Below are 11,853 nucleotides of genomic sequence, written 5' to 3' on the forward strand. Positions count from 1 at the left end.
ACCCACTGCCAAAGGCGGCCGCCTTATATCCCTCCCGAGTGGCACAGTATCCCCCCTACTCCATTTAATTCTAAAACGATACAAATCGTATAAATTATTGAATGATTGAGTGATCGACTAATGTACTTATATTACCTCTTCTCTTTTACTTGCGGATCGTGTGTACCGCGAGTATTCCGATGTGAATGGTGAAAATTGGCGGCAGTACTTCCGACCCAGATCATACCGCATGGATGTTGCTGCATTTGGAAACAAGTTTTCAAAGGTAGATCTCCTATGCTCACTTGTCGGAGTACATAAAACAACTAATTCGCTTTTCGTGGAAGTTAAAATCATCTATGTATATTTGTATTACAAGTGAACTATAATACTTAGATCGAATTTTCAGAGTATTGAAATTTAAAATTAAAATTATTTTAAGTTTCTCGTGTACTATGTTCTTTGTAGTGTTTAAACGAATGTACTATTGTTGAAATAAACATAGAAATAAATCAACTATACTGTTGGCGTAACTCATTATAAAACTAGAAGTCATTAACAGCTTTAAAAGTTGTGGTCATTGAGCAGAGATTGAATAAGATAGGATATTAATGTAAAGTAAAATGACGATCGTTTGGTACGATCGATAAAACGATGAATCGTTACTCGCTCGCTCAAAGAATCGAGTCTTTTAAATTGATTAACACACATTTATGTATGTAGATACATAATCGTTAAAGCACATTCGTCGAATCGATTCACCGGTACGTTCGTCATAGAAATATCAGTCCAATGAAACGTAAGATTTAATTATAATTTAACTAATATGTGATATCTGGAGATAGACATTTCAATGTGACTCTTTTCAATCTTTCTTTGATAACCTTATTACATATCTATTACGCTACACAATTCAAAGTATTTATTTACCTTGAAAATAAATCTTGCGGAGTTTCACACTTAAGCTTCCAATTATTTCTATAGATTGTTCTACCTGTATATGTTTCAAGATTTTTAATCAAAATATTTTCCTTATTCTTCTTGCTCTTGTTCAAATCGAAAATACATTCCGCAACTGCATTAATTTATAGAAAGGAAAGGAGAATATCTCTTCGTAAATTGTAAATTTGTGAATTTATCGGGACATCATATAAATTTATTCTTTTTTTCTTTTTTCAATAAAAATTTATGATTATATAACGTCAATTTTATAAAACGTCATTAATTTTTCAGGCAATAATCATTACGAAAAGAATTTAACGAGAAATAAATCGATTAATGCACGAAAATACAATATTGGCATATCACGTTTACCATTGGCCAACGTTCAAGAAATTACAGAATACGAAGATTCCACGGATGATAGTTCTACTGCAACAAATAAATTGAAAGTAAAAAAAGAAACGCTTTAGTTTTTAATAAATTTTACATCGATATTCAAAATTCTCTATAAATCTTTTATAAATCCTTAGGAGGCTCCACTCAAAAAGAATAAACTTGGATGGAATAAAAATTCAGAGGAAAAGTTATTCAACCAGAACGCTAAGAAAAATCAAATAAGTAGGAGAGAAGATTCATCCACATATTCAACAGATAGTGAGATTTCGCTGTATCTCGTTTTTGAAATATTATCTTTAAATGACATATATTTTTATTATATTATAGGTGTATCTGTTACAAAAAAAAAAGTACGTTTACGTGGTGGTACGGATTTTCTTCGATCTTCTTTGGTAAGCGAATGATCGTCATAAAGAAATATGTACATATATATGCAAAAGTATTTTTACATAATCATTGTATACGTCACAGAAAACAAAAGGAATTATCGACGATAATAAAGATCGTATCTTCCGATCAATAAACATTCAGAAACCAAATATATCAAGAAAACAAAGTGATTTAAATTATCATAATCTGCGTAAGATTTAACATTATATTCGATCGGTTAGAAAAATCACAAACAATTTTTTAATAATAAAATTAATTCATTAATAATAATAAAACGATTTTTTCAAAAATACGCAGAGGAGTCTGTCAATGGCAAAGAAAAGAATACATTACCAACAAAGTTGTCAAGTTTCCAGGAAAAAAGACAAAGTATTCAACAAGCAAAGACTTTAAAAAACTTCAGTAAACTGACCGTTCTTCTCTTATATCTTCATTTTTTACTATCGTATTATTTATCTTTTTCTAAAAGTCAACACTTTGATGAAATGTTTGAAATATGTGAAACAGAAACTAAATACGAATAAATAATCACCGCAATTATTAAATGCGTAATCAATAATAATATAAAAATCAGGCATACATTAGTTAAATTCCAAATATCCAAATTTATCGAACAAATGAACGATCGATTTGTTTATTTAGAAAAAAGATTCGTTTAAGATAAAGAGTTTATGTTAAAGGATATGAGAGTGAGTCGGGATTTGGATCTTGAGAAGTATGATAAATGAAACAATTAAAAATTAATCTTGCATCAAAATATAATATAATAAGTAAATAACTAAATAATAAAATGAAGCACACTATATAGATACAGCTAAAGTGTTATTATACGCCTTTTTTATAAGTAATAAGACAATTTTACCTTAAATTTAGTTTATCAATTTTCATTTGGAATAATTAACACTGCTATATATTATAATATTGAATGCGCTGATAATTATATACTGTACTATTCGAGTTTAACGTTACAAGTTACACGGAGCAACATTTTTGCTCCTTCTAACACTTCGATAATAGCCGTATAAGTTCCTTCAACATCCTCGATTTCTTTTATTTCAAAGTCACCCGAGTTATAGGTACCCTATAAAATTTCACTCAAATTATATACCAAAAAAACAATTAAATTTTTGCTTAATCTAACAATTATAATGGAAAGGAAAATAAATCGTTTGAAAATTATCATTTCGATTAATTTAGTAGTTGCTACTTACGGGAGTTATTGGACAATTTCCTTCATTAAATTCTGGTTGGCTGAACGATTGAAAGTAAGGTTTAAACATATCCGCGGAAGACATACTACATAAATCTGTATTTTGTTCCATCATTGAATCACCATTTTCATCGTTTATTATTAAGTGTATCTACGATGAAATGCAATTTGATCGTTATTAATTCGCAACAAAAATCGACAGATTCCAAATAAATATCGTTTGCAAAGTATTACAAAACTATATAAAAAAATATTTATATCAATTAATACCGTAACAAGACCCGGATTTATTTCTTCCTTAACGTCCAAGTTCGAGCTCTTTATCATATTGCCGCCCGCATTTATAGTTCCCAACGATATGGATCCTGGTGTTATGTCTTCTTTGTCACATGACATTATTTCTACTTTTCCTGCCTGCAAATATAATCGAAAATTTTTTGATCTATATCGATTTATCTAAAAAAAAATGTACGTACATACGTACTAAGTTTATATACGAAAGAAGATAACTCACAACATAATATGGAAGCAAGAGGGCGCATAACGCCGACACAAAAAACGTAACAGTCGATGAATACATTTCGATTATTATTTATTTTTCGAGAAATACTTAACTTCGTCGATTCCTGCAAACTTCTAATGCTCGTTTTGAAATTCTTTTTATAGTCGTACATGGATGTGCGTGCATACTTCTAGTGTAGGGTAATTAAACGATACCTAATCTATGCTTGAATCTTTTTTATTCACAAGTGTACTGTTATATATCGACATTATATTAGAAGCGTGAGAACAGGAAACAAGAAATAAAACAATAGACGAATTTAATTGTTTTTCAGAATCCATGATACGTACATATTATCACGATTCTTCTGCTTTGTCAAAGGGATTTCATACTAACCTTTACGAACACGTTGTTTGTGACGTTATCTGCTATCGAACGATGATCGAGGAAGGATAAACGTGACGATCAATTATATCACGTTGCAGCGATGCGTAACGCTTATTATTTTTTTTATGTTCCGATAATAAAAAAGGAAAAAGATAAAGATATCCCGTCGATTCGTAAGAAATCAAATTTGATGGATATCAAAGTTAAAAACAGATATGTAAGTATATCTACGGATGTATCTTGCGTCTTGAGGAACACCGTTTTGAATATTTTAATTATTCTTACGAGATACGATTCCTATCGATATCGCATCGAGAAGGCATGTTCTTTTTCGAAAATATCGATAACTCGATATACGTACTGTTCGATTCGTGCGCCGCACATGGTCCGTCATGGCGCAAACTTGAGTTACCGGAGTCAATGTTATCGTTGGATAATAATAATCTCGTGCCGAAGTTAATAAGGAAAAGTGAAGAAATTAGGAATTTACGCATAACGCTCGTATTCTTAAGCGACTCGAACAGAAGGAAGATCGAACCGAACAGATGTAGATTTCAGGATTTGCAATGTGATTGTTTCGCCTCGGTTCAAAGCGGGGGTGTGACGATTTTTAAGGGCGATCTCGAAAGATAGTTTCTTTTTCAAACCGGTATTACATTAGATTGTTAGCAGTATCGTTGGTTGTGCCTTTTATAGCTTTACCGAAAATCATATTCTCATTGCTTTTTTCCCACCTACGTTTCTTCGTTCGTCTTTCCAGGAATAGCGATTATCGCGTAGGTATAAGAAAGCTTTTACAGTGGTTTATTTTATTTTTGATCGAAAATTCTTTTCTTAGTTTAATTGTTACGATTCTTCCATTCGTGTAAAGTACATATCAAATTTTACGATGTCAATGTCATTTTTCAAGTGTCACTTATTATCGAACGATCGAGCAGATTTTTCATTAATTTAAAGTTCGCTTAATTGTTTGCACATCACACGCACATTACTATGTTTTCTTTGGTATTGCATATGCATGTTGAAAACTAAATAATCAAGTAAAACGTAGATATCAATATTTTGAATTTTCTTTGCTTTTGTAGGTTATACAACCATTTGTTGTTATTTGTCTCTAATACAACCGAGTCCTTAAATATTTTTAATGCAAAGTATATGTGTTGGAATCACGCATCAAACATTAGGATAGAAATGCCGTTGAGTCCAACGAATCATAATATATCTACCGACACCACAGAAAGTGTAAATCCTGGTACATCTGCTCATGTGACATCGACTTGCTGTACTCCACCTCCGTCATATCATAACATTAATTTACCTCTTGGACATCCTTCCACGTTACCTAGCGATCGTGGTGCACCGCCTTCTTACGAAGAAGCCATAGATCCTAACGGTATGTATAACTAAATACTCGCATAAAGAATTTTAATATTTTGTATAATCGTTAGTCGGAGCATATAAACGATAACAATGCTTTTGTTTCAGCACCTCCTCCCTCGTATGATTCTTTGTTCGGTCGGATGAGGGAGGCACACAAAGTCTCCAAAGGTGTATTTGATTTTCTCAAAAATATAATTGTTCTGCTTGTGGGTACAAGTAGGTGATAAATTGCTTTCATTTCAATAATGACCTCTTAAAAATTTCTTTATCTCGGACAATATATACTTTTCACTTTGTTCCAGTTGGATGCACTATTATTCTCGGCGTGACAATAGTAGTTCCAATATGCATGATGATTATTGGAGCATTGTACCTTTACGACTGCCCACAGGGTGAATACATACCTGTTTATTTACTAGTAGGTGGAGGATTTGGTGTATTTAAACAATTATTACATTTATCTGCACGCGTAAGACAGCGACAAGAAGAAAGAGATGAAGAAAGGATTAGACAATCTCCAACGCAAACATTGATTAATTGCTTCATGCTGGGCTGGTTTATCATTGGTAGGCAAGTTTATTGTAATCTTCAACTTGCTATCAAGCCAATTTTAATAATATTTTTGCTGTTTTTTCTTAACATTTAATAGGTTCTATGTGGGTGTATAAGGAATACGAACCAAATTATGATCCATCCCTTGGGAAATATTGCAACAAAACTTTATATTTATTTGCTTTTTGGTTGATAACCTCTGTTTATATATGTCTGGGCGTTATAACAGCCGGTCTTTGCAGTATTTCCGTAGCCAGTATTGCGTTCCAAAGGCCACCACCTGATCTTATGTAAGAAATATTAATAATTTCAAAAGAAACCAAGAATCGTTAGATGTTTTGACATTTTGGGAGCAAAAAATGAGAGTGTACACAAGAAGACATCTGTTGACGAAAGTCACTCGATATTGGGGCACAAAAAATTCGTCCACGTTTATGTACCTGAGATACTTAAACGACAACTTATGCACAGATTATTTGCGCGTTAGAAATACCACTAAATACTTGCACTTCTCGGACTATAAATTGGCGGTTGGTTAAGAAAAAGTTTTCGATATTATCATTACATTAATTATAAATACTCATATTCTTTGTATTTCTAATTTGTAATTTGGTTACAAATCTTTAATCGATAATGGTGTAAAAGATGTACGTACTCCTAATTTGCCAGTGGCCGATTGGTTTACGCAAGAAAAAAAACGCTTTAATCACTTTAGGCTGTGGATATTTCGTGGTAAACACGGATCTTAATCTTGTGCCAAGAGAAAGCAAGGTCGTAGAGAAAAGTATTTTGTTACTGCAGTTTAGTATCGAATACAGGAAAAAAGGTGAATGCGATAACCGTATTTGAGTACGTAAAAGTGATATCTACGACCTCGCGTTACGTCGCATATGCTTCGACTTGAAATATTCGATCTCTTACGTCTCTAATACACTTTATTAGCATTAAAAATGCCCTATTGATAACACTATTACAATCTTTTCAACGACAAACGGTAGCTGTTCTTAAATGATCATAAGATAACTATAAACGAACAAAGATCTTCACTTAGGTGTGACACGACTTATTACTTATGGTAAAAAAGACTGCGATATTTCGCGTTAACTTTATATTTTTTTGCCCTCTCCTCCGTCCTTTAAACCTTTAGCGACCTCCATTGGGCCTTCATTGTCAATGCAGTCAGATGTAATCTGTACGGCAACCTTTATCGTGTAATCCATACCGCTTCAAGATTTCTAACTTTCCACTTTCTAAATTAAGATATTGATATAAATACGTTTTACCGGATATTTCGAAGCACAGGACAATTATAAAGCCAATAGTTATTGATTATTGATACGATTTTGGAAATAAGTATGGTATATCCAAATTGATATTTAGGCATAGTGGAGGAATATTAATTTAAGAATAATGTATTATAGGCATATAACATTGTAACATCTCTTCCACTTTCATACATCTTTAGCTACTTTGTCTTCCTATTAAGTAAGTTATAAAATTAATTATTCTGAAAAGAAATGTAATCTCATCACTATATCGATCGACTAAAACACGCGCTTGCGAATGAATGTTGAGCAAGCTTGTGCTTTTCAATATAATTAAGTGTATCTTCGGCATAAGAAACTTAATGTTGGATGAAGCTGGCTAGATTTGTACATACATAACAATGTGATTTGAACGCACGCTAATACGAACGAGTATGTTACTCGCATTGCATTTATCGCTAATTATAACTTTACACTATTATCCTGGCAAACACATATTTTATGCGAAAGCAGTGTGTATCTGTAAAAATGAACCCTATTATATCGTGCATTATAAGCACTTACTCACATTTCTTATTATAATTTCCTAAATAAACGGCTTAAAATTAACCGTTCGTATTATCCTTTCAACGCGTTGTTACATTATAATGCATCATTTGCAATGCCGAAGTTCGTCGATCTGGTCTCTCTTATTCTGTTACGTTCGTAATCGTAAAAACGGGGATTAATATATTTTCATAAAATAATTGTATAATTTCAGGGAGTTTCTCTTTCACTATAGAGATAATACTTGTGAGATCAAACGCACCTAAATATATTATGCTATACTCATATGTATTGTAAATATTTAAAATAATATTACATATTATAGCAATTTATTATATTATGCTGCTACTATGTTATTGTCTTGATATTAATATAAGAAATATGATAATATATGATAAGCATAATATAATAAAAAAAAATGCAAAAAGAAAAACAAGAAAAAAAAAGTAAACATTATCGTTGTAGTAACCGATCTTTTTCTTACTATTCTTACTATTCTATCATACGAGATACTTCTAAATGTTACAAGCCATATAGTATAGCACTACTTCGTAATATATAAATAACGCTTCCATGAAAGAAAGTACTAAAGGACTTGCCTGTAACATCGAATAAGTGAAAAAAGAAAAAAATAGGCAAGCGTGAAACAATAAATAAAAATAACAATACGAACGAAGAAAAAGAAGAGGAGAAAAGTTATGGTCATGATACCATACAATTTTAATACTTATATTTCGAAGAACAAACGCATATTTATACATCTAGGTGAGTAGTCACAAATCGGATGGCCTTATCGGGAAATCTTCTGCATTTTCGTACTCTTCTTCTTCATCGTAGTGATATTTTAAATATTCTTCCGGTTCCATCCAAGGCTCATCGGGACACTTGTCTGTCAAGGATTGTAACGATACCTGGAAAAAGATCAAGAAGTAAAGAAATTTGAGAAACGAATGAGCAAGGAAACTCTTGTCTGGAAGAGAAGAGGAAACTCGATTTTATCACAGAAATATGCCGGATATACATCGAGTACATATCGTAATGAACGACGGCTTAAAGTAAAATCGAAAAACGAGCGGAACACTCAACCCGGATATCGTGATTCTATTAATGAACATCCAAGTTGTCTGGCAAAAAGGACGGAAATAGAAAGCCGGAAATTCTCGTTAATACGAGGACAATCGAATAAGGCTCGGTCCATTACCGATAGCCGTACTTCCGCTTTTCGCGATTTCCAGACGCCGAAGAGGATAACACTACGGAGCGAAACGAGGAAGAAATTGAATTTTATCGCGTGCCTTCTCGATATTAAATTAACAATGAGACTCGTAACTTCTCCGGAAAGAGGTGTTCGATGTTCTGATTAAATCAGACGGACTCGACTAATCCAAAGTAATATGTATGTATGTGTACATGTATGTATATGTATGTGTATATATATATATATATATATATATATATATATATATGTATGTACGTGTTACCGGTGCATCGATTTCTATAGAAAAGTTTAACGAGAAACATAATCGTCGAATATTCGTCACTTTTAGCGTACGATTTTTATTCAGCACGCATTATTTTTTTTTCCTTTTTTCTCTGTCATAGCACAATAAGAATTTATTTAGAATAAGTCTATTTGTTAATGTAGTAAAGGGACGATTTTACGCGATGATTTTTTGCGTTGTTTCTAATATTTCAACTACGTAATATATGGAAGCTCTGATACATACGCATACTTTTATGAAAGAAGTACAAAAAGGAAAACGAAGCGATCATGATAAAGATCGAAGATGATTTTGGGGAGGATCGTTAAATATTAAAGAAAGAAAAAACATGAATATACATGTATCTATTTAAGCAGCACCTTTTTAAGATACGCTTCCGGTATTATATGCAATTTATTTCATTATATTCAAATGAAAATAATTACGCGACAAGTCAAACATGCTTTCGTCCTTTTTAAAATAATACTCATTGATTGCTTAATATAAAAAAAAAAAAAAAGAAAAAAAAATCGTCGTCGTTTCTAACGAATGAAATACCTCTTCCTGCAAAGGTATCGGTTCCGGTGGCAATAATTCAGAATTATATGGAGTGATGCAACGTGCACGCCATACAGGTAGAAAACCCTTCTTTAATGGAACGGGCTCGAAGGGTATTTCTTCCGCAGGTTTATCTTCGATCGCTTCTTCATCCGTCCTTGCCTCTAAGTCCATAGTCTGATCAAATACACATTTATTTGCGAATTAGCGTTCAACAAATATATACAGCAAAGTTAATTCCGTTAGTGTTATTAAGCTCATATTATTCAAAAATTGATCTTTAAGAACGAGTAACTATTTTATAAACATTTCGTTAGTAACAAATAAAAATATTTTATTTTTAAATAATCATATATATATATATATATATATATATATATATATATATGATGCGGCACTTTCTTGTAATTTAATCTGATTTGATATTAAACTTTACGTCATATCGAAATGAAAGAAAAAAAAAGACTAATGAAATATTTTTTTTCTGTCGACCTACCGTATCAAGATCTCCAAGTCTTTCCTCCTCGGGTTGCTCGTAATCAGGATCTCGTACGTGCATGTAATGTCCGTGTTGCATACAGGCATTCTCGAAAGTAAAACAACCACGTCCGTACGGCTGTTATAAGATAATCTTAGAAAAAAAAAAAACGAGCGTTACCGTGTCCATTATATTAGCGTGCATTACCAAATTCAATTCCCAAAAGCCATGATATCGATGACGAGGGTAAATAAGTTGACCGGGACCTTGCATGCGATCTTTGATCCAAGTACCCATAAATTTTGTCCCGGTTGCCGCGTAAAAATACGTTCCCAAACCATGACGAAGATTCTTTTTCCAGGAACCTTCGTAAACATCTTTATTCTCGTAGAAATACACTCCAAATCCATATTTAGTATCACGCTTCCAGTCGCCTATTGAACGATATTCTCCTTTTAGATCTTTATCATTTTTTTCTTTTCGTCCTTTATCTATCTTACGTAATACTAGTAAAAATAAGTTAAGACATTATAATTAGATATTTACATAATCCTTGAGACATCTTATAACTTATTGATAGAAATTAAAAAATATCTTGATCCTATAATCTCTCAGGAAGTGTCAATGGTCACACGTAATATAAATTGATTACTCAGAACGGTGTATTATATTTAGCTAACACGGAGAAAAGTGTGGTCGTCGAACTTACACTTTTCTCTTCTTCGCATTTTTTCAATTTTTAATCGACTTGACGATACAACGACAAAATGTTAAAATATTCTATTTTACAATATTATTGTAAGTTCTTATCTAGAATAAGTGATAAAGCTATATATATATATGTGTGTGTACGTGCTATGTCTGTGATTTGGATAAATTTTTTTTCGAGTTTCTAATGTACGAAACAAAAATAATTGTGTAGATACACGTGTTGAGTGTCAACCCACGTCCAAGTGGCTTCTTTGAATCTGAATCGGATCCTATTTTCGTACATTCTTTCGTACCTTCGTATCGCGTTCCATCGGGGTACCAAAAAGTCCCTTGGCCATATTTAAGTCCCTGCCTCCATTCGCCGTCATATCGAGCACCGTTCTTAAATACATAGATACCTTTGCCGTTTCTTAGTCCTTCGCAATATCGACCAACGTACATATCTCCATTGGGTAATAAAGTTTTCCCGAATCCATGTCGATCGCCTTGTTCGTTTCTTTCGCCTTCGTACAGCTAAAATTATAAACGCTACGAGTTTTCGTTTCCGACGTTATACGTACATTTTATTTCAAAATCCATTAATCTATAGGGAAAAGAAAATACTTACACCGAGAGGATTCTCTTCCGCTTCCCCGTATTCACCGGGAATCGGCAGAGGTTCTGTCATTTTTACTGGCACGAAAAGTTATTAAAACCAGAATAAACGATTCTAATTTGTTTTTTCAAGAAAATTCACTAGATTACGTTGTCGTCTATCCGTCATCGTAGTAAATGCAATAGAGAGGTACTTTACTTTTAAAAATAGAAAAAAGAAGAAAAACATTAAAAAAACTAAAAAAGTTAAATTCCATTTACTCTTTACGCTGCGTGGGCTTGAAAGTTTCTCTCCTTCGATTTGATTAACATCTTCGATCGACTTATTCCTATGTTTTATCTCGTGGTTATTTTTTTTATCGTTCGCAATTAAACGAACTGTTCCTTCTTTTTTATGAAGGAAACCAAATCAAAAAATGAGACCAGAACATAACATATTGCACGCATGCTGAAGTATATTTTTTTGTTTTCGTTTTTTTTTT

The 11,853-nt window shown here is 32.5% G+C and overlaps 3 protein-coding genes and 2 long non-coding RNA genes across 11 annotated transcripts; 3 read left to right on the forward strand and 2 right to left on the reverse strand.

Moving 5' to 3' along the window:
• The first annotated feature begins 1,195 nt into the window (after positions 1–1,195).
• LOC122636462 lies at positions 1,196–1,682 on the forward strand. Its single transcript, XR_006328953.1, has 3 exons — positions 1,196–1,370; positions 1,452–1,575; positions 1,645–1,682. It is a non-coding gene; the product is annotated as an uncharacterized LOC122636462 (long non-coding RNA).
• LOC122636463 lies at positions 1,683–2,193 on the forward strand. Its single transcript, XR_006328954.1, has 3 exons — positions 1,683–1,709; positions 1,789–1,897; positions 2,005–2,193. It is a non-coding gene; the product is annotated as an uncharacterized LOC122636463 (long non-coding RNA).
• Positions 2,194–2,447: 254 nt separating this feature from the next.
• LOC122636460 lies at positions 2,448–3,941 on the reverse strand. 3 transcript variants are annotated; one of them, XM_043827682.1, is made up of 4 exons: positions 3,816–3,941; positions 3,188–3,331; positions 2,919–3,068; positions 2,448–2,788 (listed from the first exon to the last, which is right to left on the reverse strand). In XM_043827682.1, exons 2-4 carry the CDS (start codon positions 3,311–3,313, stop codon positions 2,657–2,659), a joined length of 408 nt encoding a protein of 135 aa, XP_043683617.1. In that variant the 5' UTR covers positions 3,314–3,331; positions 3,816–3,941; the 3' UTR covers positions 2,448–2,656. The 3 variants fall into 3 exon arrangements, with proteins under 3 accessions (XP_043683617.1, XP_043683615.1, XP_043683614.1); XM_043827680.1 differs by lacking the exon at positions 3,816–3,941 and adding an exon at positions 3,532–3,809; XM_043827679.1 differs by lacking the exon at positions 3,816–3,941 and adding an exon at positions 3,432–3,808.
• Positions 3,942–4,123: 182 nt separating this feature from the next.
• LOC122636459 lies at positions 4,124–9,063 on the forward strand. Of its 3 annotated transcripts, none has more exons than XM_043827677.1 (5): positions 4,124–4,586; positions 4,892–5,199; positions 5,292–5,402; positions 5,489–5,752; positions 5,836–9,063. In XM_043827677.1, the coding sequence occupies exons 2-5, from the start codon at positions 4,962–4,964 to the stop codon at positions 6,030–6,032; spliced, it is 810 nt and encodes a 269-aa protein (XP_043683612.1). In that variant the 5' UTR covers positions 4,124–4,586; positions 4,892–4,961; the 3' UTR covers positions 6,033–9,063. The 3 variants fall into 3 exon arrangements, with proteins under 3 accessions (XP_043683612.1, XP_043683613.1, XP_043683611.1); XM_043827678.1 differs by having other exon boundaries at positions 4,124–4,455; XM_043827676.1 differs by having other exon boundaries at positions 4,126–4,582.
• Positions 8,265–11,837, reverse strand: LOC122636458 (radial spoke head 1 homolog). Of its 3 annotated transcripts, none has more exons than XM_043827674.1 (6): positions 11,385–11,837; positions 11,071–11,290; positions 10,274–10,500; positions 10,085–10,204; positions 9,589–9,765; positions 8,265–8,460 (listed from the first exon to the last, which is right to left on the reverse strand). In XM_043827674.1, exons 1-6 carry the CDS (start codon positions 11,442–11,444, stop codon positions 8,323–8,325), a joined length of 942 nt encoding a protein of 313 aa, XP_043683609.1. In that variant the 5' UTR covers positions 11,445–11,837; the 3' UTR covers positions 8,265–8,322. The 3 variants fall into 3 exon arrangements, with proteins under 3 accessions (XP_043683609.1, XP_043683608.1, XP_043683610.1); XM_043827673.1 differs by having other exon boundaries at positions 10,274–10,572; XM_043827675.1 differs by having other exon boundaries at positions 10,274–10,572; positions 11,071–11,305.
• Between the last annotated feature and the right edge of the window lie 16 nt (positions 11,838–11,853).

Source organism: Vespula pensylvanica, chromosome 22 (genome assembly GCF_014466175.1).
Source record: "Vespula pensylvanica isolate Volc-1 chromosome 22, ASM1446617v1, whole genome shotgun sequence".
In the NCBI taxonomy this organism is placed as follows: domain Eukaryota; kingdom Metazoa; phylum Arthropoda; class Insecta; order Hymenoptera; family Vespidae; genus Vespula; species Vespula pensylvanica.

Excerpts from the sequence above, each read along its gene's own strand:
- LOC122636458 (XM_043827673.1), bottom strand. The coding sequence starts at position 11,444 with ATGACAGAACCTCTGCCGATTCCCGGTGAATACGGGGAAGCGGAAGAG. Across the intron at positions 9,766-10,084 it reads GACTTGGAGATCTTGATACG|ACTATGGACTTAGAGGCAAG; the intron begins GTAGGTCGACAG and ends GTATTTGATCAG. Across the intron at positions 8,461-9,588 it reads CGATACCTTTGCAGGAAGAG|GTATCGTTACAATCCTTGAC; the intron begins GTATTTCATTCG and ends ATCTTTTTCCAG.
- LOC122636460 (XM_043827679.1), bottom strand. The coding sequence starts at position 3,497 with ATGTATTCATCGACTGTTACGTTTTTTGTGTCGGCGTTATGCGCCCTC. Across the intron at positions 3,332-3,431 it reads TCTTGCTTCCATATTATGTT|GCAGGAAAAGTAGAAATAAT; the intron begins GTGAGTTATCTT and ends TTATATTTGCAG. Across the intron at positions 2,789-2,918 it reads GAAATTGTCCAATAACTCCC|GGTACCTATAACTCGGGTGA; the intron begins GTAAGTAGCAAC and ends GAAATTTTATAG.
- LOC122636459 (XM_043827677.1), top strand. The coding sequence starts at position 4,962 with ATGTGTTGGAATCACGCATCAAACATTAGGATAGAAATGCCGTTGAGT. Across the intron at positions 5,200-5,291 it reads AGAAGCCATAGATCCTAACG|CACCTCCTCCCTCGTATGAT; the intron begins GTATGTATAACT and ends CTTTTGTTTCAG. Across the intron at positions 5,403-5,488 it reads TGTTCTGCTTGTGGGTACAA|TTGGATGCACTATTATTCTC; the intron begins GTAGGTGATAAA and ends ACTTTGTTCCAG.